Raw genomic sequence first — 25,038 nt, 5'->3', positions numbered from 1 at the left:
TATATTTTATGTTTTGATTATTATATGATGGGAAGTTTTTCATTTCTGCTCTATTCTATTTGGTTTTCTGTAGGCCTCTTGTATGTTTATAGGCATCTCTTTCTTTAGATTGGGGAAGTTTTCTTCTATGATTTTGTTGAGAATATTTTCTGGGCCTTGGAGTCTGGCATCTTCTCTTTCCTCAATGCTTATTATCCTCGAATTGCTTCTTTTCATGGTGTCCTTGATTTCCTGGATGTTTTGTGTCAGGATTTTTCTAGATTTAGCATTTTCCTTAATGGTTGCTTCAAGATCCATGATTGTGTCTTCTAGACTTGAGATTCATTCCTCCATCTCTTGCATTCTGTTAGACAGGCCCACCTCTGTGTTGCTCACCTTCCTTTCTGAGCTGTCATGTTCCCGTTTTTCTTCTGTCTGTGTGGTTATCATTGAATTCATTTTCATCTTCAGATCTGGAACAGTTTTATTGATTTTTTTATGTGATTGTTTATATATTCCTGAGTTTCTTCCATTGCTTCTTTATAGGCCTTCAGCACTTGAACAGTTTTATTGATTTCCTTCCTCTGGGTGTTTGTATTTTCCTGAATTTTTCCAGTGCCTCTCTATAGGCCTCTTTTATGTCTTCCCCCTGTTTAACTGCATTTTCCTGCATTTGATTATGAAATTCAATTGTCTTCTTCATTATCATCCTCATTACTAAGGATTTGAGGTCATTTTCTTGTATTTCCGTTGTGTTTGAGTTCTCTGGGTTGTTTTCTTTGGGATAGCTGGGATCTGGAGATGCCATGTTGTTTTGAGGTTTTTTTGTGTATGATTTTACACTGTCCTTTAGTCATCTTGCCATCTCTGTTAGGGGAGATAGCTTCTGGAGTTGGGTGGAGGGAATCTGAGGATAGATTCACTCATTTTCTCATGATTTCCCTAGGCCAGAAGCTCTGATGCTTCACTGGTCTGGCTGGCAGGAGGCCAGCCCTGTATTTTGAGTCTCTCATAGCCAGTGATTCCCAGCTTCCCTGTACTGTGGGTCCTGTAATTGTCCTGGATCTCAGAATGCACACTGGGTCAGGCCAAAGTTTCCACAGCCTTCTGGGTCCCCTTGTGACACCAGAGCTCGCCAGGGACTGGAGTAGGCTGGGAGGAGGGGGTCTGATGGCCACTCTACTCCCTATCTGCCTGAGATTTCCCTAGTCCCGGAGCCCTGATGCTCTGCTGGTCTGTGGTTCCCAGTAGCGTTTCAGGACCAAGACCCATCGCTGAATCCAGGTTAGTGTCACAGGGCCTAAACTTCACGCACACTGAGTCCAGTTAGTGTCTAAGGACCCGACCTGAGCATTGAGTCCAGTTCGTGTCTCTGGACCAAATTGGGTCTCGGGGCCTAATCTATGCACTTGGTCCAGTTAGTGCTGAGTCCATTCAGGGTCTCGGGCCCAAACTGCACACTGAGCTCGCAGAGTCCAGCCAGAGTCTCAGGGCCGTGACCACACACCAAGCTCAGCTAGAGTCTCTGGGCCCAAATTGCCTGCCAAGTCCAGCTAGGTTCTCTGGTCCCAAACCACATGCCAAATTCAGCTAGCGACTCTGGGCCCAAACTGCACACAGAGTTCAGCCAGGGCCTCAGGGCCAGACTGCACACACAGCTCAGCTAGGGTCTTGGGGGCTGAACCATGCATGTGCTGAGTCCAGTTTGGGTCTCAGGACACAAGCTGCACGTTGAGTTGAGCTTGAGTCATGGGGCCCAAACCATGCACCAAGTTCAGCTAGCGTCACAGGACCCAAATCTTGCACTGAGTCCCCTCTCCCACATCAATTCCTACCGGTCACCACGCAGGTTCTCTGTATTTTGATCCTTTTTGAACTGTGGAGTACTCCCGCTGTAGTAGGGTGGGGAGCTTGGTGTTCCTGGTTAAGAATTCTGTGCAATTCCCTGAATCATTTACTGGAGCTTCTAAACACAGTCCATGCTGCTTGCCGCCATCTTGGAGTCCTTCTGTCTCTATTTCTAAGGTATGTGCAATCCTTGTTTCTAGCCTACACAGTTGTCACAAATACTACATAAATGAGTAGGTACATAGCATCCAAAGCTCCATTTTTCTGTCTCTTCCCTCTGTTTTAAGAGGCTAATGGTGTCAAGAACATGGCTTTTAGACTTTGACCTCCAGCACTCAAGTTCATTAACTTGATGGAAGATGTTGGACAAATTGCTAGTCCTTCTGTGCTTCTTATAACATTTATATCCAGTTCAGAGTCTCATGTGAAAAATTAATTAATATAAATATTTGGAACACTATGAGGAACATAATGTCACTGGGCATCTCCCTCAAGTCTTTGATGGCATTGTCCTAGTTACTAGGATTGCCATAAATGGCTGGAATCTTTTCTTTTTTCAGGTGTGATTTTGCTGACATTTACATTGGCCACTCTCCTGGCTAAACATAATCTATTCAAGGGCTGGACTTGCCCTTGTGCTCTGGATGCTGGGTGTGTGTCTGCTGGTGACTTATATTGTCCTCTGGTGAATGATGGTCCCCAAAGCCCCCAAATATTGTACTAGTTTGAAATTTTACTGGTGTAGAAATTTGTACCTGAGATACTCCAAGGCTAACTTAATGAAGATCCTTTGCTCTGCAGCGAAAGTGTCTAGTTTTTCAACATGGCTCTTGAATGTCTCTGGCCAAGTTTGAACACATCTTAGGTCTCTTGAAACAAGTAAAGCTTTGTTTAGAAAAGTGATGGAGGGTAGCAAGAGTTGGAAGAGGGACTTGACTTCTGAGCCAGAGAAAGAAATGTAGATAAAGTGAAAATATTACTAAATATTTAACCTATAGAGGTTTGGGAAGTTGGCATAGAATTCAACAAAGAAAAAAGGAACTTTGAATGGAAACCATCAGCACTGTTTGGACCATGCTAGCAATAATTAGGGAAGAAGTATATGAAGATATCTCTTGAAATTCCTGTTATACTTTACTTAATTTTAAGGAACATTGAAGGAATATGAGCCTTTTTTAAATTATTCATTTTTCAGTTAAAATTTAATTGAATATTTTTGAGGGATGAGGGGTCGCCTTATGACTGCCAAGAGACTGTGTAATATTTTATGTTATCCTAAATTCTTTTGAATGTTTTAGACCCCTCAGATAGATTGCTGAGGGCACTTACTGCCTGCTTTTCTCCTTTTCATTTTTTTCATATATCTAGAGCAAAGTACTGCTCACTGAAAGTTCTTAATGAATTGCTTTGAATTATTTAAGTGTGTCTCCCAATTTTAAACGTTTATCACTGAAATGTGTGTTTCTTCTCCCCAACTCTAGACATTGTGTGCATGTTTGCAGTGTCAGAGAAAGCATGCCTCGGAGAAATTCAAAATATACTCTGGTTTTAGGAGCCAAACAATGTAGTTCTTAATTTGCATCTCTCTCTTTGCATATCCTTATCTTCTTAAAATATTTAGCTCAGGATCTTATGACAGGAGGTGTTTTCCTAGGGTTTCACTATTTCCTGAACTAGATGTGATATGAAATAAAAACGTATTGTGTTTCTCTGTGAAATGAAATCAAAATATGTTGGCTGACAAAACCTGCTTCATGTTCAAAATAGAGGATTAGAAGCCTTGCGCTGTTTCTGGCTTTAGCTCCAGGAACTGGTCTGAAATTGTGAGGGTGTATAGAGCAGCCTCCATCTCCCACGCCTGGGGCTTGGCTGCTGCTGCTGCATGGATGAGACTGCCTGCTCCAACTCATCCATTGGCTGGATTTACCCCTTTCTCCCTTTGAACTGCTGTGTTGTCTTTCAGGACCATCTCCACGAACAAGCCAACAGCACAGTTGTGGGATGAGAGCTCAAGTTCAGTTGTTGTTTGGATCACTTTGTTTGCCAGGAATTTTTTCCTTCTGGCAACAAGACAGCCAAAACCATAAAACATAGTGCAGACTGCATGGGGCTTGTCAAGTGAAAAAGTATTTGGTTGGCAAAGAGTGAAATCTTACTGCTAATTATAGCTTCTTCTCCCTTATTAGTTCTTTCATTTGTTCAGTGTTCCTTTGGAAGCGTTATGTTTCTACATGAGAAATTCTTCTGGGGGGAAAAGAGACGAGAGGGCTTTGGACAATCTGGTTGCCTCCTAAGCTTTTTAGATGTCACTATAAATGATGGAGATGAATGGTGGCATCTGGTATAAAAAGTTACCGAAAGAGTGTTAGTCTCATGACTCGTAAGGAAGACAATGTGCACAGAAAACATTTTTAAAGTTAATTTTCCAAACCAACATTGAGAAACTTTCTCAGGCTGTGCTAGGTTTTTGTGTTGCTGTTGAGCCCACTCCATCTTGATTACTCTTGATGTACTTGTTTTGCTATTACTTTTATCACTAACAATCGAAATAAATTTCTTCTGTTTGTTTGTCTCTCTGATAGGTGATGCATTTACCTAATCTATCAGGGATTATCCATTCACTAAATATTTTTAAAGCACCAATTACATATAAGGCATTCTGACTTTAAAAAAAAATAAGGCAGAGGCAGGTAGATCGTTGTGAGTTCAAGGCCAGCCTGGTCTACAAAGGGAGTCCAGGACAACCAAGGCTACACAGAGAAACCCTGTCTCGAAAAACCAAAACCAAACAAACAAACAAACAAACAAAAAAACCCACAACGGAAGAAAATAATAAATAAATGGGATGGAGAAATGGCTCAGTGGTAAGAACTGGCCACTAATTTTGTGAAGCAGTGTTGTGTCTGAATAGACAGGAGGACCACTGGGGCTCTCAGCTGTGAACATAGCTCCAGGTTCAGTGTGAGACCCTGTCTTGAAGGAATAAGCTGGAATGTGATGGAGCAGGAAACTTACACATACACACAAACATGCTTATGTACATATGCGGTACACACATATACCACACTCACACAAACACACATACACAAGATAATCAATGAAGATACATTCCTATGTGCCCATAAATGATGAACTGTGAGCCACAATTCACTCTTCCAAGTTGTCAAGTTATTGTGGCAGGGAGTATGACTCATTGGCAAAGAATTTTTGTTCTTGGTAAAAGCTGAAATATTAGTTGCTTTAGCTCATGTGTGTTCTGAATTTTGAACCCCATTCCAGCATCCGTAACTAGACCACAGATTCATTTTTTCAAGAAATCTTTCAAATTTTTATTAATTTTACTTTCTGCCAGAATATTCTCCTTTTGTTAGAAGTCTTATAAATTTTTTAAAGGCTAAGATATTTTTTATGCATTCTAATTGTAGTTTTTCAAAATACTTTTATAAATATTCATTACCTAAATTTTCTCTAGATTACAATGCTAAATATAAAATATTAAGGTATTGAGTCACACAAAGTTGAATTTTAGTATTCTGCACATTAGCATTTTGATCTTAAGGGTATTACTTGTGTTTTAGGGTTTAAATAATGACATTCTTTACTGGAAAAAGCTTAATGTTGCTTAATGTTTGTAGGTGATCTGAACTCCTGGGATCTGTTCATTTGCCTGCCTTCCCTGAAAGCTGATGGAATGCCTTGTATATCCAAGGAACGCATGTGTCACTTAAGTCCACATCAGAAGGTAAATACCGACAGAGTATAAACACATTTTATCAATCCTATAGATATTATTAAATGAGAAAAATTTTGGTCTATATATTATTGTTTTTAATGCTTGAAAATTTGGAAGCTCTATATCTTTGGGGAAATTTTTATAAAGAATTCATTACCTTTCTGTCACTATAGCAAAATATCTGGGATAAGTCAGCATATAAAGTGGAAAGATCTACCTTTGAATCACAGTTTCAGAGTTTAAGGCTATGGTCATCTGGCCTTGCTGACTTTGTGCATATGTGGAGGCAGTTCACCTTGGGGGTGGTGTGGAGTGACATTGCTCACCTGGTGGTATCAGAAAACACAAGAAGAAGGAAGGAAATGGCTACATCCCAATATCCACCTCAACAACTTGTTCCCAGTGCTCTACCTTCCTCTAGTGAAGCCACACTTCCCAAAGATCTCACCAGGTTCCAATAACAAACAAGCCAGTGACTAAACTTTGACCCCTCTGGGGAGACTAAAGATACAGCATGTAACACGGCCATGTTTTTTTCTTCAACACAATGTCGTTATCTTCAACATTTATTGCCAACCAGATTTGGGGTTTCTTTCTTTGTTTGAGTTAATATAATTTCTCTTAGCTTAATCTGTTACAAATACTATTTTTTTAACTCAGTAGGACACAAATTTTACCTCGAATTATGTAGCTTATTGGATGATACTTTTCCTCAATTGATTAACTCAGAATAGAAAAATATTTTCTGTATCATTGTACTGACTTTTTTGAACTTAGCACATATCCTAGTCAGCTTCAATTGCCACGTTGACCTAGCCTAGAGTCATCTAACAGGATAAAAAGTCGAGCGTGGTGGAGCACATCTTTCATCCCAGTACTTGGGAGGCAGAGGCAGGTGGATCACTGTGAGTTCAAGGGCCGGCCTGGTCTACAAAGTGAATCCAGGACAGCCAAGGCTACACAGAGAAACTCTGTCTTGAAAAGCTAAAAGAAAGAAAGAAAGAAAGAAAGAAAGAAAGAAAGAAAGAAAGAAAGAAAGGGAAAGGAAAAAAGAAAGAAAGAAAGAAAGAAAGAAAGAAAGAAAGAAAAGACAGCCTTAAATGATGAACTGCATGAGTCAGCTTGGCCTGTACACAGGTCTGCAAAGGATTATTTGAATATTAATTTATGCAGGAGGCCCCAGCCTACTATAGGTGGCAGAATCCCTAAGCAGGTCATCATGAATTGTATTAGAAAGCTAGCTAAGCAGGAAGCCACGAGCTAGCCAGAGAGCTAGCCAGGGAGCTAGCCAGAGAGCAGAGGGCTAGCCAGAGAGCTAGCCAGGGAGCTAGCCAGAGAGCAGAGGGCTAGCCAGAGAGCTAGCCAGCAAGCAGCACCATTGCTCCACCATGGTTTCTACTACAAGCTCCTGTCCTGCTTGAGTTCTCACCCTGATGTCCTTCAGTCATGGACTGTGACGTGGAAACATAAGCTGAAGTAAACACCTTGCTCCCGTGATTGCTCAGCAGAAACAAAACTTGGACATCATATTAAATTGCAAAAAAAAAAAAAAAACTTAATATATTTTCTTAACTTAAAACTGAAAATTCAGTATTTACTATCTACACTGTGTGAGCTCTCATAAGTGAAGATGAAATGAAAACTGTCCAATATGCTAGTCATTATACTAGATTACTTGGATATTGTTGATACTCATAATAAGCCTGTGCGGAAAGGGTCAAAACCAAGTTGTTTTTTTCATCTCCTAATTGAAGTTGTAGTAACCTACCCTGATGACACAATGGCAAAGAAGGTCTAAACAATTCCATTTTCCTTATCACTTTTTCATGTGACTTCTTACTTCTTTGGCCTTTGGGATGAGCACATTCTTTTGGGTTGTTTGTTTGTTTGTTTTGCTTTGACAAAGCCAAGGCTTGGCCTTGAACTCACTAGGCTGACCTTGAACTTGTACAAGTCTTCCTATCCCTCCCTCCTTCCCCTGACCCCTGTGCTGAGACCTTCTCACATCTGTAGCCATTTCCTTTTTCCGTTTCTCCTTCTCCTCCTTCCCCCTCCTCCTTCTATTTCTTTTTCCTTGTGATCTCCCCTCCTTATTCTTCCTCTTCCCCTCTCTCTCTGTCTTTCTCGTCTTTCACCAGCCTGGAAACTCTGCCACTTACCAGTAATCCCTGTTGTTCTATGTCTCTTTTCACCACATATTCTCCACTATGCTTCATAACTCTACTCCCCAGATTGCAACTCCCATTTTTAGTGAAAGATTCTCAAGTCTGCACCTAACCTTTAAAACTTTCTCCCAGGCCTCAGGCTTACTCATGCCTGTGCACCTGGGTTGGGTGCCCCACTGATGCCTCAAACTCAAGCTCCATAGACATCTGCCCTGCCAGTTGTATGATCACTCTGTGAGCACTTAGATTAAGATCGGGCCTTCATCCTCCTTTCCTGTTTACACTGTAGTACAGTGCTAAAGCACAGAGCTCCTAAATAGTCTGTAACTCTCTGTCTCAGCATTCCAGTATACGTAAAAGGGTAGAACTGCAGAGAAATGAATAAAAGAACCAAGTAGAAGACTGCACAGGGTGAAAGAAACAACAACAACAGTAATGAGATGGCAGGGCCCCTACGAATGAGCAAGAGCCCATGATTTTTACCACTCCTGGTCACAAGCGTGGCACACAGAAGGAGGGAAGCAGCCCTGAGCTACTGAGAGCAGAAGCCAAGAAGACATCAGCTTTGCTGGGGAAGGAGTTGTTAACTTAATGGCATGTAGTTGCACTAGATCCCAGGCTTGCAGAGAGGCGAACACCCAAACCTGCTCTCCTTCCAGCCTCCTGCGCTCTTCAGTTGCTCCCATTGGTCTGACACAATTGCTCGTTAAGAGGCAAGAATCTCTGTGAAATCATCCTGCTGGGAGCAGCAGGAGAGGAGGTCTGGGGGGCAGAAGGGTGCTTACTTAGCAGTTAGCTGTCAGAGGTCCTCTGTGCCCAGAGGCTGCCCAGTAGCAGCCTTCTCTTACCTCCACTTAGCTCCAGGATAATACTGAGTGGTAATAAAGTCATGATCTCTCCCTAAACACTGTGCTGGGTTTTGGCACACACCATTCTTCTCCTTCACCCCCATGCCCCTGCCGCACTTGCCTAGAATGCGCTTTCTCAATCCTCTCTGTGCTTTTCAGTAAGGAGAGGCTTTGTTTTTCTGGAAAGATCTAGAGACATTTTTGGTTTGGTACAGACAGGAGAAATATATGCTATGGCTGCCTATTGGTCAAAGCCAAGGATGCTGCTAAGCACTGGAGAATGTTCACAGCTAAGGGTAGTGAATCCCAATGCACTGATAGTGTCAAAGCTGAGAAACCCTAAGGTACCCCGCAACCAAGGTCTCCCAAGATAAACTCCTGCTCTGACACATATCACCCAAAGGATTTCAGCTGCATTATTTAATCTGTGTAGCCGTCAGTGCTTTTTTCCTAATATATGAAAGTGTTAGACACCAGCTTTAAATTCTCATGAAAGTAACAGGAGACTGAGGCAGAACCAAGAAGAGCAGAGATGGTGAGTGTGTGTCAGGGGTGGTGGTGGTGGTTACAAAGTGCGAAGTGCAGTGTCTTTTATGCTGAGAGTCCCTTATCATATTTTTTAAATTCCAAGAATAGTTTTAGACACGCAGAAAAATTATGAAAATAGTATAACATTTCCTCATGTACTTTACTCACCTTGATCTAAGCTTAGCAAAATATACAAACATGATGCATTTATCAAAAACAGTAAACTAACATCAATTCAACCTATTCACAGAGTTATTGGCAATACTAGACTTTGTCTCTTTTTAAATCTTCTGTCACTTCTCCATTCCAGGATCCAATGTAGCACCTTGTTAGATACAGTTTTAATCTGTGTCTGTACTCTCTTCCAGTCTGGGTGTTTCTTCCCTTAATGAAACTGACATTTCTGAAGAAAACTGGTTAAGTATTTAGTAGACTGCATCTCAGTTGGATTTATTTGATGTTCTCTCACAAAATTACTGAGGAGTTTTTGTAAGAATGTCACTGTGGTTGTTTGAATGAGAATGGCCCACATGGGCTCATGTATTTGAATTCTTTGCCCTCAGTTTGTGGGGGTGTTTAAGAAGATAGGAGGTGTGGTCATGTTGGAGGAGGTGCAGTCTCTGGGGACAGGCTTTGGGGTTTCAAAAGCCCATGCTGGGCTCTCTCCACCATCTACACTGGGTATCTGTATATAAGCTCTCAGCTACTGCTCCAACACCACGCCTGCCTGCCTGCTGCTGCCATGCTTCTTGTCTTGGTGTTTATAAGCTTATTCTCTGAAACTGTAAGCCCCCAATTAACTGGTCCTTTTTATAAGATCCATGGACATGGTCATTTTCTTGTCACAGCAATTTAAAAGTAACTAAGAGGGTCACAGAAGAGTTTAATCTCTTTTGTGATTTTAAGAATCAGGAAGTACACAGCCCTGCTCGGTCTTGTATCCCTTGTCCTCTGACAGAGGTAGTGTCTGCTGCCTCTCTCCACTGTGGAATTACTACTTTTCCTTTTGCTCTGTAAATATTTGGGATGTGTTCCTTTGAGACTGTGCAAATATTTTGCTTTTGCAGACTTTGGGACAGCAATTTTTAACATCTCCTGATGGATCCTACCACTTACCAATATTATCCATTTTTAATGGTCATTTTCTATTTCCCCAATCCTTTTATAATTACTATATGTAAATCTTCTATAAGAAAGACTTATTTCTATCAATGTGCCCTGCCTATGTTCCTTTTGTTTAAAAGCTAAAGTCTCACATGGGAGGTTTTTTTTTTCCTGGAATATTAATTTTACAGTAAATTTAGACTAACACCATTTATCAGTCACCACCTCCCCAGGTGATTTCTTTTACGAGCGTGTTGTCTTATTTTTGACTTTGTCAACTCACTCACTTGTCTGTTTGTGCATTTGTTATCTCATATATCCCTTTGTCATTTCTACATTTGCTTGTTGAACATCTGTACTGAGCCCTGTTTACATACTGAGTAAATACGAACGAACAAAGCAGACATAAATCCTTGCTCTTGGAGAGACTAGACTCTTAACAGGAGACAGGGAAAGAAAAGGCCCTAATAAAAGTACATATTAGATGTCAAAAAAGAATCAGAGACAAAATTAAGGAAGGAAGAAAATAATCTGTTGAACTTCAGATGCATGGGGAGGGTTCCATCAAGAAAGTGACATTCAGCTAGGCATTGTGGCTCACACCTGTAACCCACTGGCGTTACTGACTCAGGGAGGCAGAGGTAGGCTGATCTCTGAGTTCAAGGCCAGCCTGGTCTACAGAGTGAGTTGCAGAAAAACCAGTCCTACACAGAGAAACCATATCAAACAACCCCTACTCCCACCCTTATCCCCCGAAAAAAAAGTGACTTTCAAGTCCAGCCTGGAAGACTCCAAGATACTAGTGCCAGTGGCTCAGGTAAAAATTACAGACACAAAGGAGAGGTGAAGTAGGCATCAGGTAGACAGAGCTTGTCTTGTTTCTGTTTGTTTGTCTTGCTTTGTTGTTTGTTTTTTATTTTGTTTTCAGGGTTTTTTCCCCTGTGTGGGTACAATAGTTATTTTTCTATTGCTGTGCAGAGACACCATGACTAAAGCAACTCCTAAAAGAAAGCATTTCACTGGGGCTTGCTTACAGTGTGAGAGGGTGAGTCCATCCGTATGCCCCATGGCAGAGAGCAAGGCCAGCATGGTGTTGGAGCCATAGCTGAGAGTGAGGCAGGTGAGGGAGACCAGGCCTGGAGTGGGCTTTTGAAAGATGATGGTCTTCCTCTCGGTGACACATACAATTCCCTAACAATCCACGAACTCGGGGACCAAACAGTCAAATATATGACCCTATGGAAGCCATTTTCATTCAAGCCACCGCATTCTTGTTTGGCTTGCATGAATGTCTGTGTACCAAGTGTATGTAGTTAGTACCTGCAGGGGCAAGAAGAGGACTTTAGTTACAGAGCCACCGTGAGGGATGCTGGGAATTGAACCTGGGTCCTCTGGCCATGGGGCCACTTCCTTTAAATGCTGAGCTATCTCTCCAGGCTGCCTTGTATATTTTAAGAACTCTTAACAGGATTCCTGTATGGCTGGAGGAAAGGTAATGCAGCGGGATGGAGCAGAGGGTGGAAATGTTCCCAGAGTGGGGTCCTATAGGTGGTGACATGGGGACGCTTGTAGTAGTGGGGACCACAGATTTTGTTCTTAGTGAAGCAGTGGGTTGATGGAAGGTTTGGAGTAGGGGGGCAACAGGAGTCACTCTGCAGTTGTTCAGGCTTTGTGCTGGCAGCTGTATTGAAGTACACACTTCAGGAACAATGGCCAGGTGAAGAAAGCCAGCTACTGAAACGCTTCACCCAGGTGCGGGTGAACTGGACTAGCTGGGAGGCGGTGGGGGTGGTGAGGATAGAAATGAGAAATACCAGTAGCTAACACTCGTGTGGTTTTACTGTGCACCAGTCACCATCCTGAGCCTTTCCATGTGTATTGGTACACTTTCTTTACAGCGAAGGGAACAATAGCACAAAGATGCTAAGATTTTTGTCTGTGCCCTCACAGATAATAAAATAAATAATAAGGATCCAGACTTAGGAAGTCTGACTTCCAATGCTTGTTTTCTCAGCCTAACCCAACGAGAATTCTTTAGAAAAACACAAGCATTCTCAATGACATATGTAGGTAAGAATAGGTTATTCGAAGCCTTATGAACCATGATTTATGTATACAATATGCTCAAGACAGAATTCTTTTGATATTTGTTGTGGTTGATGTGGAATTGCCAATCACTCTGAAGTAAACAAGGACACTGGATAAAGTTAGGATTATGAATTACTTTGCAATGTCAGTGGTTTGTGAAAATAATCATTTTGTGACAGAGAAGGAATGAATGAATGAATAGCCTGAAGGGTTAGAAACATGGATCTAAAAGTGAGTTTATCCATGAGAGTCTGTGCAGGGAGGCCCCCTGGGTGGGGTAACTCTGCCTTCACTAGTTGGAGTTCTTTTCATCTCAAGTAGACGGGTGCTAGGGTTTCAGAAGCACAGGAATTCACTCCTAGCTTTGCATGTTTGTGGGATTAGCAGTCACTAAAACTAGATGCTGATTCAGTATGTCGAGCACTGAGAACCTTTGACATGGCTCTTCCTGCAAGGAACGCAGGGCACTTCCTTGCTACTTTGATGGAATGGTAACTATGTCTGGGAGACAGAAGAGAAAGACTTTTCTTTCTTTCACTAGCTGGGTCTCCTAGTTTTGTGTTTGTTTTTAGAGGGTTTTATAGTTGTTGTTTGTTTTGGTTGGTTTTTTTTTTTTTTTTTTTTTTTTTTGACATTAATTCTTTTCCTTGTTGATGACCTTGAACAGCCTTAGGAGAAGATCTAAATATTGACAAAATAAGAGGGATGGTCATCTTTAAAGATAGAATGGGCACAAAGAATAATGTCCTCTAAGCTCCAGTGTGGTGCTCACGGCACACTCCATTTTGGAATGACCAGAAAAGATTTCCCATCCCCTTCTTACTCTTTTTAAGTATTCCCAGTTTAAATGCTCATCCTCAATTTTATTTTTTTAAGTTTATATGATTCATATAATAGCTTTGCTTTTCTTGAATGGAAAAAATGCCTCAATAGAAGTCAGACTTCTACTTTCTCTTTTGATTGTGGCTATATGTGTATATGTGCATGCACGTGCACATGTTGTATGTGTGTGCATATCTGTGTGATGCATGCTAACATGTGTGAGCACGTGCGTCTGTACATGTATTTGCACATGCCTATGGAGATCTAAAGTTGATATTTTGTGTCTTTCTCAGTTGCTCTCTCTTTTATTTATTGTTGAAGGAGGTCGCTTACTGAACCCAGTGCTCTCCAATTCCAGATTGTCTAGCTAGCCATCTTGCTGCAGGAAATCTCTGTCTGTGCTTCCTGAGTGCTAGGATTACAGGAAGGATGCAGCATCTGCCTGACCTTTAACATGGAAATTGGGGATCTGACCTCTGGTCATCAATTGAGTCATTTCGCAGTCCTGACTTTTACTTTTGTTTATGGTAATTTGTAATAGAAACAATTTAGGTACAGCATAAGATCATGGAGGTGTATTTGGGAACCAAAATCTTGTAAAATGTATATTTCTGTCTTCCTAATTGCATCTTTAAGAACAAACCCTGTAGTGAATGTTATTGCCATTTTATCTGTATTTTCTAATTTTTTGAAAGGGGGAACAGCAGTTTCTCTATCTTTACTGCTCTCTCTCTCTCTCTCTCTCTCTCTCTCTCTCTCTCTCTCTCTCTCTCTCACACACACACACACACACACACACTCTCTCTCTCTCTGTGTGTAGAGAGAGAGCATTTAACCTCATATAAGATGTGTTTACATATGTTAACATGCACAAACATAGACAGACATGTGTGCATGCATGCACCCACACATACCCATAAGCAAGAGTAAAAGTCTTCTAAAAATGAGTTTTGACTCATAATTCTTTATTTAGTTATAGCAAATATAATATCTACTTTATTACATTGATATTGGTGGTGGATATGTATGTGTGGAAAATGAGAAGTATCCATAATTTCTGTTCAGTTTTGTAGCGAACTGAAAACTGCTCTTTTTAAAAAGTAAAGTTATTAAGTGGCCAAGGAATATTTGCCCCCTTGGCAAGTTGTGACTCCTTGGGCTCACATATACATATCTGGTGTTACACATATAATGGCATGCCCTTGTAATGTCAGCACTGGGGCTAATTGGCCAGCCAGTCTAGACTAATAGGTTATCTACTGGCCAATAAGATACCCTGTGTCAAAGAGGTGAACATCATTCGCAAAAATGGTACTCAAATTAGCTCTTCCATCTCTCCATGTCCATGTGTCTCCATGTCCATGTGACACAAGGATGTGCACTGTCCCCCCCACTGGCACCTGCCCACACATGAGCACATACACACAGACACATAAAATACAATTAAAAAGGAAATGTTATTAAAATAGTTGTTGCAGTGTCATATTGGAGAAACGTATCATATATGTTAGCTAATTAATATAAAACTCCTTTGACAACATTCCACTTGATAATGATGCAAGTCTTCTATATTTTATAATATACATTAAAACAAAATTCACTAGAATATGAGAGGGCATTGTTAGCTTCAATGGTCAAATATAGGACATAATTGATTTGCAGCAATTGTGTGGTGCATGGTACTTAAATGATCCACATCCTTTGCTGAGTTGGCCAGTTTCACTTCTTGATTTTGTGTTTATTTCCCAAGATGAGGGGAGATGACATTTTAGGTGCCATGTGTCACCATAGTCACATGTCACCACAGTTATGTTGGCTGCAAGTGTGAACGCTGAAGCCACACTCTAAAGGATAGAGTTAGGGGAAAATAAAATAAAAGACAGACGTGCAGAGCAGTGCTTCCCTTGGCTCTGTTGGCCTTTGGAAGTGCAGTCTTTGCCTGCAGTCTTTCTGATGCAGAGCTTCATGTAAAGTCAACACTCTGTGGTGACATCTGTGCCAGCGAACTGTGCCTTGCAATTCCTACCCATATTCCTGGGGCTCACTTGTTCAGTTACAGCATCCTTTGAATCGCGAGTCTTCCATTGCCTCCTGATGGGGCAGGAGGGGAAGGGAGAGCTTGAAGCTTCCACGGTTGTGGCCCACATGCTCTGAGACCGTTAGATGGTTCAAGGGGACCTGGTGCTGGTCTATGTTTCTTAACGCTGCTTCTCTGATGCTTGCTCACTTTCCAGATCCTTCCTTTACTAAAAAGTCTATGAAATTGTTAGTAACTGAGTGATTCTGCCTCGCATGAGGAAAATGACTCTATTTTATTGTCATTTGAAGCTTTGCATGCTTGTAGAAAAATACAGCATGTGTAACTTTAAAACAGCTTCTCTGTGCTTCCTCAGGTCTCTGCCTCGCCCTCCAGCTTGTCTTAAGGGTTCTAAACTGGTAAGGCAGGCCTTCAGGCAAGTCCATGTTTCCTTAAACTTAATATCTAAATGTACCCACCTTTGAATTTGAGAAGTGTAGACAACCCTAAGACTGACAGCCTTCCCTCATGTTCTAGAGCAAGCACATGTAAGTATGGTAGACTTTGGCATCCTTGTAGACTCCGCACAGAACGCAGTGTTTAGGAATGCTGCCCGTGCTGAGGCACAGTGCAGGTCCACTCAGAGGACCTGCACTGTGCTTGTTTTCCCTTAGCGCTATACTTGGGCAACAGACAGTCTGCTGAATAAATGAATAAGTTAAAAGAATTCCAAGTGTCAGGGAAGACTTAATCAGACTGGGTCAAGGCACTTTAAATGAGTCATTAGGAAAAAGCTACATCTTCTTGTAGAGTTGATCAAAGTGGAGCTTAGATACCCAAGGCTTTGCGTGCTGTATCATACAAGTGAAGAAACCAAGACCAAACAGGCAGACAGTGCTCAAGGTTAGGATTCTGTCAAGTGCAGAATTGGGCCTGCCCCTATGCCTCTTTCTCTGTTTTCTCTAACACAGCTGAGTTTCATCTAGTCATGCCAGCAGGACATGTTGAAGAAACTATAATACTTTATTGGGAAAGAGTGAACTAATCTGAAAATAATCAATAATGCTTCAAGAATAAATCTGATCTTCAAGCTAATTTAAACATCTCTCTCTCTCTCTCTCTCTCTCTCTCTCTCTCTCTCTCTCTCTCTCTCTCTCTCTCTCTCTCTCTCTCCCTCCCTCCAATTTAACAAGGTTTAGCCATATTTGGCTTTAGTGTGGGGATATAGTTGATGTACCTAATTACTCCAACTGTGAAGTCACAAGATGAGAGAATTAAACTTGTTAGAATGGTTTCTGTTCTTTAATTAGGTGAAATAATGATGTCCTCTATTATGAAGTAAAGACTGTAGGTGAGGTGGTGAGATAGGCTGGGCACTGACTGAAGATCTGAGTGGTCCAAGTCATCATGGCCTGGAGCTTCCATTACTCAGCTATCTAGTCCATCAGCACTATTTTTGCCATGTGCAACTATGAAGCTATGTTACTATATTTGACATAAGTAGGTCTTTTTATATCTAGCAAATATGATAGCTTTGAAATGAAAAGGTTTCCCAAGTTATCCCCTAAGTATTTTGAATATTTCTGAGGGCACATTTTTATTTCATGTAATGAAAATCAGCCATTTCATGATTCTTGCCTTGAGTCTTCATTTGCTGACTTCTTACACTTGAATATGGATACAGCAGATGATAATTAACATCTACAGCTTATTCTCTCTCTCTCTCTCTCTCTCTCTCTCTCTCTCTCTCTCTCTCTCTCTCCCTTCCTCCCTCCCTCCCTCTGTCCTCTGTCTCTCTCTCTCCACCCTCCCCTTAGCACCATCACTTGTGAACATTTAAATCACTAAGATCCTTTTGATTCTTTCAGGTAAATGTATTACCAGAAATACAGCTTCAGCTTTGCAGAAAAGAGGGCTTGTGCGAAATGATCAGAAGATTTCCAGGTAACGTTGAAGTGTGCTTCTTTATACCCAAGTGTTTCACACCTGTGGGCCTCTGTCTACTTCACAACTATCAAGGCCTCATAGAGGCATCTCCAGCTTCCCCTTCTATCAACTCTGCCACCCATGTCTTCCCTAGTGCCAGGCTTATCCAATGGGAATGTTCTGGTAATACATCATACTGCATGACTGGCGCTTTCATTTTTGTTTTTTGTTTTCCCTTTGGCTTCCCAGGCATCTGTTTCTATTTGTTGTATCTGTTTCTTTTTAAAGTGATTCTGCCTTTAAAATGATTGTCGTGGTGGTTCTTAGTTGTGTATAACTTGAATTTCTAAAGAGTCTGAAGATGTCATTGTGGTAGTTGTTTATTTATTTATTTATTTATTTTTGTCAATTTAACACAGTCCAGGGTTATCTGGGAAAAAGAAAATTCAACTGAGACAATGCCTGTATCAGGTTGGTCTGACTATGGCAAGACTGACATAGGCAAGACTGTGGGACACGTTCTTTCTTAGTGTTTGATGTGGCCCAGGCCACTGTTGGCTAGTACCAACATGGGCCAGGCAGTTCTGGTGTACATAAGAGAGTGGACTGAACATGGAGGGAAAGGCGGTCAGTGGCACTCCTGTGTGGCTTCTGCTTCAGCTCCCGCCCTGATGCTCCTGAGCTCTGAGGGGAAGCAAATGTTTTCCTCCACAGGCTGCTGTTGGCCACCATGTTTTATCACAATGCTAGGAAACAAAATAGAGCAATTATTCTGTTCTCAGAAGTTTGTTTTTTCTCTCTAAAATCCCCAGTGTTTAAGGCGGGACACTCCAACGAAGACATTCTATCTTGATTGTATCTGGGATTTAAGAGAAAGATCACGGCCTCCAGTTTCTGTGCAGTTCCCTGAGTGAAGAAGACATCAGAAAGGAACTGAGCCACTAGAGATAAAAATAAGTCTTCCCAGATAAAATTAAAGCTACTTTAGAGCTCATTGGTGGGGCCACCTCAGATTCCTTGCTTAATACCCGTTAATGTTTGTGCCCTTAGGAAGTGTTTTACTGCATAATTAAAATTTAGATCTCTATGACTTCATTCCTGTATTTATTATTATGCCTTAGTAGAATCAGAAAACATGGAATACTTGTAGCCCATTGGCTTCTCCATGGGGCTGTGCCTCCCAGGCATGCATCAGCCGTAGGCATGTCCCACCATACTGACAGCAGCCTCCTCTCTTTAATTCACTTACCAGGAATTAAAATTTAAATGAATCAGTACTTCTCTAAGCTTAAGACACAATTCTAAAATAGATAGTGTGTGATTTTTTTTTTTTTTCTATTGCGTTCTTCGATAGTATGGTACAAGCACGGCTAGCTGCATAGTCTCTAGCTCATTTAGTTAATTAGGAGTATGCCATCTTCCCTGGCTTGAAGTCCCCTTCCCACCCCACTCCACCTCCCCTGCAGGGGCTGGGAACTGAACCAGCGCCCTGTGTGTGATGAGAAGGCTTCTCTGCCACTTAGCCATCTCTCTAGCTAGCTTGTCAGCTTACAAAGACATAACGTGGGTCTGTGGAGATGACAGTCTGTAAAGTGGGTGTCCTGGAAGCACGAAGACCTGAGTGTGAGTCCCAATGTCTATGTCTTGCCAGTTAAGTAAACTCCAGGTTCAGTCAGAGACTGTCTCAAAAAATAAGTCATTGAAGAAGACACCTGATATTGGCCTCTGTCTTCTAAGGATAGGTGTACATGCATGCACACACCCCTGTGCATGCATATAAACACTCAAGTAAAGAAAAAAATAACCAAAAAAGAGAATGCTGTTCTGGGATAAGTAAAAACAATCATTTCAACTACTGAATATTAATAAATTCCAGAGTTCCTTTAGTGAAGATAATCCCCACACCCAAATTGTCTGCATTTTAAACATAGCTTCTAGGTTTTAAAGGGTTTTTTTCTGCTATGTTTAGAACAAGTGCCTTTTAGCATCTCTAGAAACAAAATGTCAGCATAGGAGTGACTATATGTAGTATAAAATATTTTAAAATATACATACATGCCTACATATACACACATACATACTCCTCAAGAAAGTCTGATGTTATTTTTTCCTTACTTCTATAACATTAGGAAGCATTTTCTGCCTTCTTTAGTTTGAAAATGATTTTACTAAACAAAAAAAATCACAAATTCTAGAAATATGTAACCTCTTTTGTATTCTCTCTTTCTCTTTCTCTCATGTGCTAATTTTCTATCTATCTCTGTGAGCACCAAGATAGTTTTGTGGAATAATTTTTCCTCCCATGTTATCTCTCTTGAGCTGAAGATAAGTTTCTTAAATGTCTAGCTTTGAAAACATGTACAAAAAAAAAAAAAAAAAAAAAAAAAAAAAAAAAAAAAGAAAAGAAAAAAGAAAGAAAGAAAGAAAGAAAAAGAAAACATGTACCTACAGCATAATTTTCTGATTTGAGTTTTATGAACAATAGCTTTTGTGCTACTTTTTTTTATGAATACACAAAATATGACATAAACTTATCCACAAGCTAAAACTAAGTGGTTTACTGTTAATGCTGAATATTTAATAGTGAGTGCAGACTAATAATGACTCCCCACTGTTTTAGTATATGGGATTATTGACGTGGCGAGGATGGTGCTGTAATCCTGGGACTCAGGAGACAAGGCGAGATGGTGAGCTTGAGGTCAGCTGAGCTGCACATCAACACACTGCCTCATATAGAACTCTATGAAAATAAGATAACGCATATGAAACTTTTACCCACTGCTGAGTCCTCTGGGCTACAGGAGGAGACAGAATCAGACCTAAGGGTCACACAGAGCACAGGTTAATCTCAGTGGGTCAGAAACAAAATGAATAAACTTGTACATGGGACGGTGGGGGCGCAGGGAAGAGAAATGTGTCAGGGAGGAAAAGAGGGTTGGCAGATGCTGAGGAGGTAGATGATGGGAGTGTTTGCTGTATGTTACACACATGTACAAGGCTGTCTAAAAACAAATTTGATTAACAGAAAATGTCATGAAAATAAGATGATGCATAAAATACTTAGCACAGTGTTTTCAATATAAAAGTGCTCATTATGCAGCTTTTATTTTTGGAGGAGAAACAAACAGAAAACCAAAATGAAACATAATGCTATATAATATAGGTATTTTGTTTAAGGCCAAAATAACCTGTAGTTCTTAGACTGTATTTTATTTAGCAGCTAAGAAAAGTTTGAAAACAGAGATTTTTGAGTTTTGCTACTAGTTAGCAATATGAAATGCTAAATTTATGGGATTTTTTTGATAATAGGGCCTATTTCATAATTTAGCTTTTAAAATCAAGTGGATTATGTGTGCATAAATATTATATATAACTTGATTTAAACATAAAATTTGCCATGTATCACACCTAATTCATATAGTTAATAAATGGGGACAGGATTATTCTATTTTTGAAAAATTGAGCAACCGCATTACATTGCTTAATTTTTCCTCTTTTTATTATTGATTATCACAAGAATTTTATATTTCTGTGAAAAACTGTGATATGTGTAAGATTTACCCTAGTCTCAGCTCACAAGACACCTGCCACACTTTTATGGATATTATCAGATGATCTGAAATGCCTAAGTTAGAAACAAATGAAGTTAGTATTTACAGCATCAACAGCAGTGAGCAATGCCCAGCATTTGTATCTGTTCAGCACACCCTAGTTCACCTTCACATGCCTAGGTGACACCTATGAATGTCTGGCTTGCTTTTCAGGAGAAGAACTTTGGACTTAGAGCATCTCCATTTCCTGACAGGCAGTCAGCTGAGTTGGGAGAGTGCTCACTTACACACATGAAGCTTAGGTTCACTCCCCAGCACAGCGTACACACCAGTGTGGTGGGGCTTGCTTGTAATCCTGGAGGCAAGACAGAGGCAGGAAGAACAGGGTGTTCAAGGTCATCTTTGCCTACTATAGGAGGTCAAGGACAACCTGAGAGACCTTAGACACAAACTTTTGCTCTTTCCCTGAGTGAGATGTCATTTCTGTCTTGCAAGGCTATCCTTTATGTAAATTCTGTGAAAAATAGTTTGGAAAAGAAATTGTTATGTGTCTGTAAAATGTGCCAAAATATGTTTCCATCCAGTTTCAGAGAAGCATCATAATCAGTGTTCAATCCTGGCTACTAATATAATACAGCTTTGCTTCTGTTAAATAGTCTGTAAGAATATCAACTGTGGAAGTAGTCGGTAATGCGGTAAGACCCCATGATTCCGTAGAGACTTGCTGTATCAGGCTTTGTCTTCAAAAAATGTGTACAGATCAAGATGCTGAGATAAGTAGATTATTTGACCCAGGCAAATGAAACAGGATAGAGTTCTGGCCAGAACAGAAGTCTGGTCACAGATAACATGTAGGGCTACACGGTGTGTCCCTGTGTCCCTTCCCCGGCCAGCATGTACCTGACCTTAGACTTATGACTCACATGGAAGAGCACACACCCATGGAAAGTTTTCTGGCTAGCGAAAGGATTTATTTTTGTCTTGCCATTTAATACTTTGCCTTTTGTGGGGGGGAAGTTTTTATAGCATTTAGTTAGCTCAAACTTGTTTGTGTTTTTTATGACATTTACTGGGGTTTTTCTTTTGCTTTGTTGTTGTTGTTGTTTTTTTTTTTTTTTTTTTTTTTTTTTTTTTTTTTTTTTATAAAAGGAATTGCTTTCCCATATTGAACTACAAAACCATTTACATAGGAGGGCTGTTCTGCAGGGTCGGGTCGGGTGTTGTTTCTGTTCTTTTCAGTGCAGCACCCTCATCCGAGGATCCCGTCGAGTGTGCCAAGGTTTCTGTGTTGTTTGGAGTCTTATTCATTCTTTCAAGTAATTTTATCTTAGGTCTAAGCCTTGGCTTTTGTATGACATTTTTTTTTAAAAGACCAAGATGTCCACTCAGGGATAATACTTGGACTGTTTTAGGACCTACATCCGCACTGCTTTTTAGTAACATGCCAATACTTAAAAGGAAGGAAGGAAGGAAGGAGAAATTATAACAAATAAAATTTAACACAACTCTTACATCCAAACAGGATATGGCTTAATAAAATTCTAATCAATGGATTACCAAATATAAAAATCTGTTATTAATATAACATAACTGAAGTTATCTTTAACATTGACTTATGATGCATACGTATGAAGCATATTCCAGGTCTAATATTCCCAAGGTGCCTGTCGTCAGATCCTGACAGTCTCTTTTGTGTTTTCTGTGCACTTCTAGATGGTTTTCTAACTCCAGAACCACTTGTCTTCTATACTACATGTGATTACAGGCCTAATGTAAGACATCTCCCCCAAGAAAAACTCTCACTTTTTGAGCAAGGTGCTAGCAGAAAGGAAGCTGATGGAGCTAATTTATGCCAAACTGTATTCTTACTCCAGTCAGAGTCTCTTAGACGAAGTTGCATTTTTAATAAAAGAAGTTCACAAACTCAGTGAATGCCTAGGTTGTAGAATCTGTGGAAGTGTGCTTACATTTCCACTCAGTTCTTTCCTGGCCACCCGTCACCTCCATGTCTTCCCTGTATTTGTATCTCTACAAGTACTGAGATGTGTTGAACGTGGGACCTAATTTCCGTACTAAAATTTAGTGCAAGTTTATCATCCCTAGTGTGCATGAGATGACTAATCTTTATTGTGAACGTGCCTGGAGGTCTCAGAAAGGCTTGACTACGTAGGAAAGGTCCACTCTGAATGCAGATGGCACCATCTCACAGCTGGGATTTCCTTACTGTGGGTGCAGTGCGGCGGGCCCCTTTATACTCCGGCTGCTACTCTGTAGTCTGCTCCCTCGAACTGTGGCCAAAGCAAGGCTGTCCTTCTTAAGTTGCATTTGTGATGAATCTTGTCACAATTGTGGGAGAAGGAAGTAATACAGCAAAATAATCACTACTATTATTAAATGTTAGAGATTAATAAAAATAGAAAAGTTTGCGGGGTATGGTGGCACATGCCTTTATTCCCAGCACTTGGGAGGCAGAGGCAGGTGAATTTCTGTGAGTTAAAGCCATCCTAGTCTACAAATGGAGTCCAAGACAGCCAAGGTAACACAGAGAGCCCTATCTCAAAACAACAAGCAAACAAACAACCCCCCCAAAAACAAACAAACAAAAAAAGGTTTTAGTAGACAGTCTTGGTGTTTAGTCAAAGAGAGCCCTGCCCTTCATCAGAGGCCTTGCCAATGCACAGACTGACTTACCCACTTACTTTTTGTGATGTAAATATTGAACTGGTGCTATGGGTCAGAGACCAAGAACCAGAGAAGTGGGGAGCACACATCATTCTTTGAAGTTGTAGCCATTTTTAATAAGAGATTTGCAGCTGTAACTTGAGAAGTGTATCCACAAGGATGCTGGTAGGACGTAAATGAGTAAATTCCATGCAGCAGAAGCAGCTTGTGGGTGACTTCCTATGTAGCCAAAGAACGCATTGCCTCACTGCTCTGAAAAATGACAAGCTGAGCCCTTTTCACATTGTTGGTTGATTTTCATGTACACAGGTTGGAGATGGACGTATAATTCTCTCAGGCAGGCTTGCATTTTGTCCTGTCTTCAGATATGTTCTTCTTTTTTTTAAGGAGAGGCTACATGCTGGCTGCCCAGGGCTGGAGCAGGAAATCACCGGTGAGGGGCTTCTCTTTAGACGTCTCCAAGCGTTCTTCTTCCGGAAGTCACCGCTGAGGGGCCTCTCTTTAGACCTCTCCAAGCATTCTTCTTCCGGAAGTCACCGGTGAGGGGCCTCTCTTTAGACCTCTCCAAGCATTCTTCTTCCGGAAGTCACCGGTGAGGGGGCTCTCTTTAGACCTCTCCAAGCATTCTTCTTCCAGAAGTCACCGGTGAGGGGCCTCTCTTTAGACCTCTCCAAGCATTCTTCTTCCGGAAGTCACCGGTGAGGGGCCTCTCTTTAGACCTCTCCAAGCATTCTTCCGGAAGTCACCGGTGAGGGGCCTCTCTTTAGACCTCTCCAAGCATTCTTCTTCCAGAAGTCACCGGTGAGGGGTCTCTCTTTAGACCTCTCCAAGCATTCTTCTTCTGGAAGTCACCGGTGAGGGGCCTCTCTTTAGACCTCTCCAAGCATTCTTCCGGAAGTCACCGGTGAGGGGCCTCTCTTTAGACCTCTCCGAGCGTTCTTCCGGAAGTCACCGGTGAGGGGCCTCTCTTTAGACCTCTCCAAGCGTTCTTCCGGTCTTCTCATGCTTAGCTCCCTAGGCAGTGTCTTCATTTGCATGATTCTGCGTTCAAGCCAGAGGAAAGAAACCTACCACTTCTGGATAACTGCTGTGTTTCTTTTGTGGATGTAGCACATGAAAGAAACTGAGGGTGTGTGAGATTCATCCAGTAAACCAAGACCCGAAAAGAAAACATCTGTCTGGATTCAGTAGACTTCGGTGGATAATTTGTTAAATAACAAATAGATCTAAACATTGAAAAACAAACAAAAACCAAACAAAACAAAAAAACACACCAAGTCTCAACACAGGAAGAAATGTAGTTGTTTTAATTAGTAAATATCCAGATCTCCCTTCCTCTATTTTCCTCTTTTATCTTTCCGCTCTTTTTTCCTGGAGGCCCCAGAAATAATGTCCAGCAGGCTCTCCTCCTTAAAACACCTATTCTTTATGCCTCTGTTCTATCTAGAGCAAACCAGAAAGTGTGATTTCTCTTTTCCTATTCAATGGCAACATTTGCTATCCCTTATACTGTTTTGAGATTTGTAATTTAGTGTCAACACCATTGGCTACTATGTCAGGAAAAGGATTAACACAAGAACAAAGTATGTGGCTGCTAAGGAGCAAATCCAACATGGATTTGTCTTTAGGGACAAAGTCACAACAAGATCTCTCTCAAATCTTCCCCCACCCCTAAATGAGCAGGTAATATCTGCCACTTATTCCTAGTTTAGAAATATGGCTTCTTCTGTATCTCCAAACTGAAAGA

General features: G+C 41.0%; 1 protein-coding gene across 1 annotated transcript in view; it reads left to right on the top strand.

The window, feature by feature from the left end:
- The window catches only part of Cped1 (cadherin like and PC-esterase domain containing 1), a 279,328-nt gene that overhangs the window by 62,307 nt on the left and 191,983 nt on the right, over nucleotides 1-25,038 (top strand). Inside the window, exons 3-4 of the mRNA XM_051151876.1 lie at nucleotides 5,463-5,569; nucleotides 17,001-17,076. Of these exons, the coding sequence (XP_051007833.1) occupies nucleotides 5,463-5,569; nucleotides 17,001-17,076 (183 nt within the window). The remainder of the gene's footprint in view (nucleotides 1-5,462; nucleotides 5,570-17,000; nucleotides 17,077-25,038) is intronic.

The sequence above is a fragment of the Acomys russatus genome, chromosome 10, assembly GCF_903995435.1.
Source record: "Acomys russatus chromosome 10, mAcoRus1.1, whole genome shotgun sequence".
NCBI classification, from domain to species: Eukaryota; Metazoa; Chordata; class Mammalia; order Rodentia; family Muridae; genus Acomys; species Acomys russatus.
This window is presented reverse-complemented; position numbering and strand designations above follow the sequence as displayed.